This window comes from Anas platyrhynchos, chromosome 30 (genome assembly GCF_047663525.1).
Source record: "Anas platyrhynchos isolate ZD024472 breed Pekin duck chromosome 30, IASCAAS_PekinDuck_T2T, whole genome shotgun sequence".
In the NCBI taxonomy this organism is placed as follows: Eukaryota; Metazoa; Chordata; class Aves; order Anseriformes; family Anatidae; genus Anas; species Anas platyrhynchos.
Genome location: NC_092616.1, coordinates 3,038,321 through 3,042,111, shown reverse-complemented (window position 1 = coordinate 3,042,111; position 3,791 = coordinate 3,038,321). Strand labels below are relative to the sequence as shown.

General features: G+C 47.8%; 1 protein-coding gene across 1 annotated transcript; it reads right to left on the bottom strand.

Moving 5' to 3' along the window:
- Positions 1–2,184: 2,184 nt before the first annotated feature.
- On the bottom strand, positions 2,185–3,120 carry LOC139999821 (olfactory receptor 14J1-like). Its single transcript, XM_072029447.1, has one exon. It carries the CDS (start codon positions 3,118–3,120, stop codon positions 2,185–2,187), a length of 936 nt encoding a protein of 311 aa, XP_071885548.1.
- Positions 3,121–3,791: the final 671 nt, after the last annotated feature.

The following is a 3,791-nucleotide window of genomic DNA, read 5'->3' as shown; positions in this document are numbered from 1 at the left end:
CTTGTGGCCTCTTTACAATCCTGTGTAAAGGCAGAGTGATCTTATGACTGTGATTGTGTTGTTTGGTGCGTTGTGGAACAGCTCGTCCTTGTAGGGAGGGGTTTAAGTTGCTGAGCACATAAGCAGGGGAAAACAAGGATCTAACCAAGCTCTGAGGCAATGCTGGTGAGACAGTGGCAAGGTTGGTGAAATTTTGTGGCTTGGCCTGTACCCCTGACACTTACAGCTGGAAACGCTGGCCAGAGGGCAGCAGAAGATGCTGATGGATGAAGAAATAACCTTCACAGAGCCAGTTCAACCCCAACTCAAATGGTGCACATGAGCATTTGTAGACATGCTTATACAACACCAAGGAGGAGCCTGGTGGCCCTTGTGGCATGTGTTGGCCCCATATGTCAGAACAGCTGCCAGGTAGGAGGGGATAAAACTGGGACTCCTCCAGAGGAGAGAGATGAGACATGCTATCAAGGACAACGTTGCCTCAGTGGGGATGCCTGTTTAAGCAGTGTGACTACTGACTCCTTCCTCTAGGCCATCAATGACTGGGAAAAGCTTCACAGTCATCAGTACCATTGTCATTGCCCTGGGGTTGGTATGTGTGTAAATAGCTCGTAATAAAGCTTGCTTACTTTATATATATATATATATATATATATATAAATACTGTCTGGTCCTTGCTAAACTGAACCAATCAGCTTCAGCCCCTGGAATCTCACTAGAACAGAGCCTGATAGGCCCCATGTAGGAAGAGGCCTTGGGTGTGGGCTTTAAAGTTCCTTCTGCCTGAGCACATGGTGGGACAGCAACAGGAACACAGATTGGTCACAACTACCTAAGAAGCTGGAAGGGCACGGAAGACCTGGAAGATCCTGGTGAAGTTTCTTCTGTCTGATCAGTTCACAGTGCAAAAGAAGGCTGATGGGTTAGGGCCAGAGGTCACCCAGAAAGAGTCTGTGGTCAGCCAATGCCATTGTGTTTCAAGGAACAGTCAGGAAGGGTGGGGGGAAATCAGAGAAAGTAACAAAATGTTTGGATGAGAGCAAGGGGGAGAAGCAAGGTGGGTGACTAAAGCTTGGACCTCAAGCTTCACAGGGCCTCATCTTTACTCAGTATCAGTCTCCTGCACAGTGCCTTGGTCTGTCTGTAATCACGGCCTCCAATTGTCTGCTCTAACAAGTCCATGGGGAGGCTTTGTCAGTAATGACCCTCACTGGGCCCATTAATACTCCTAGACACTTCAAAGTTTCCTTCTGACTTTAACTTCTCTTGCAGTTACATCATTCTCTCACTGCCTGAGGTTCATGGACTCAGCACCAAATGCACCATGGGGATCATTACAATTATTCAGCCATTTTCATCCAGTCTTCTAGACTTGTCCTGTTCATTAGTGAGGTATCAAAGCTGCTGGTAAAGAGGAAGTTTCAGTGACAACTTTACAGAAAGCAGTTTCTTTATTTAAGAGGAGTTTCCATTAGTTTAGAGTTTTGAGAAGAAGTGATAGCATCATTCTCTAGTTGACATTGGTCCAAAGTGTCTAAGGAGCTCTGTATGTATAGGAAAAGCAGTCCCTTGAAGTCCTAGACTGTATGGATAACCTTGCTCCTCCCCTCCCCGTGCCCAGCACTTCTCTCAGCAGCCATATGGGACTTCCCATGTGGGAATGTTTGAGATAGGTAGGAAATGATATATAGAAACACAATTACGGAGTTGGCTGTAAGGATGATGAGATAGAAAACTGGAATACAGGCAAGCTTGAAGCTCCCTCAGGATCTGAAAACCAACTGGGTAGGTGAGATGTATTTGTATGATCAAAGAGTAAGGGCAGGGGAATCTGGAGAAGAATGGAGAGTGCGCATGTCCAGATAGTCTGCTGGAAAGGTGGCATCCAATATGGTCTGTTTAATCAGTCCAGGTGGAAATACCTGAAGGAATGTGGAGATTAAGTGAAGTCCATAAGAGACAGACTCCTGGCAATGACAGTATGGGAGAAGATGAGTACTTTTTCTACTCCTGCAGTACACATCCTAAAAAAAATAATATTCTAATGTCATGGGGAGAAAAAAAAAAAAAAAGAGAGAAAATAAGCATTGCATTAGAAGTGTTCCATCATTTCAGATGATTGTAGTGTGCTGATCAAGATAAAGGAAAGAAGCCTATATCTGCTGAAAGGTCCAATCAAATTCCTCAGCACATCCTGGAAAACATCCATGACATCACTTTCCTAATGGCTTCCTTGAGCTCCTGGTTCCTCATGCTGTAGATGAGGGGGTTCAATACTTGAGGCAACACCGAGTATAGAACTGCCACTGCCAGGTTCAGGGATGGGGAGGAGATGGAGGTGGGCTTCAGGTAGGAAAAAATGCCAGTGCTGATAAACAGGGAGACCACGAACAGGTGAGGGAGGCACGTGGAAAAAGCTTTGTGTCGGCCCCGCTCAGAGGGCATCCTCAGCACGGCCCTGAAGATCTGCACGTAGGACAGCACAATGTAAACAAAACACCCCAAAAACACAAAAACACTAAATGTGAGAAGCCTAATTTCGCTGAGGTGGGAGTCAGAGCAAGAGAGCTTTAGGATCTGGGGAACTTCACAGAAAAATTGGTCAATAACACGGCCTCTGCAGAATGGCAGTGAAAATGTATTGGCAGTGTGCAGCAGAGCATAGAGAACCCCACTGCCCCAGGCAGCTGCTGTCATCTGGGCACAAGCTCTGCTGCCCAGGAGGGTCCCGTAGTGCAGGGGCTTACAGATGGCAACGTAGCGGTCATAGGACATAATGGTGAGAAGACAATATTCTACTGAAAACAAAAGGAAGAAGAAAAATACCTGTGCAGCACATCCTTCATAGGAAATGGCCCTGGTGTCCCAGAGGGAATTGGCCATGGCTTTGGGGACAGTGGTGGAGATGCAGCCCAGGTCGAGGAGGGCAAGGTTGAGGAGGAAGAAGTACATGGGGGTGTGGAGGCGTTGGTCACAGGCTATGGCGGTGAGGATGAGGCCGTTGCCCAGGAGGGCAGCCAGGTAGATGCCCAGAAAGAGCATGAAGTGCAGGAGCTGCAGCTCCCGCGTGTCTGCAAATGGCAGGAGGAGGAACTCGGTGATGGAGCTGCTGTTGGACATCTGATCCTCCTGGACAAAGGGGACAATCCAAGGAGGAAATTACACTGATAATTAGGAGAGGCATGTCTGAGAAAAAACCTACTCCTCATTGAAGAAGTGACCTTCTCCTTTCTGAGACCCTTCTTCCCTTCCCCTGCTTGAGCTTTGGTTGGTGGTGCCACTGGGAGCAGGGGACTCTGCTGTGGGCTCTGCAGAAGTCAGGCCTGTCCTGCAGCTCCATGTGAAAACAAACCAGGAGTGATCTCTGAATAAATCTCTCTCTGATGTATGTGGACTTCCCAGCAATACCACTCTCAAAACCCTTGACTGCAGAATAGAGTGCATGGTGTACTTTGTTCCAGTTGCCTGTGTCACACTCAGGAACAGTAGAAAATCCTGGCGTTTGTATTCCAGGTAAGATCTTGTGAGTCCCAGCTAGCAAAATGACTACCCTTAGTGCAGTAAGGACAGTCTGTCCATATGTCCTGGTCTCAGCCAGATTCCTCACAGGCTCAGTCCAGTTGCCCACATTTAGCAGCCCAATGAATGGAATCCAGTCCTCTGGACTAGAGGAATTCCCTGGAAGGAGGTTCAGCTTTTTCCTTTCCCATAGTCTCCATTGCCATACGTAAGAAGGGGGACTGGGCATTTTCCTCCTACAGACAGGTCTGGGGGGTGGGACCCACAGGGTC

Coding starts and splice junctions, on each gene's coding strand:
- LOC139999821 (XM_072029447.1), bottom strand. CDS start 3,120: ATGTCCAACAGCAGCTCCATCACCGAGTTCCTCCTCCTGCCATTTGCA.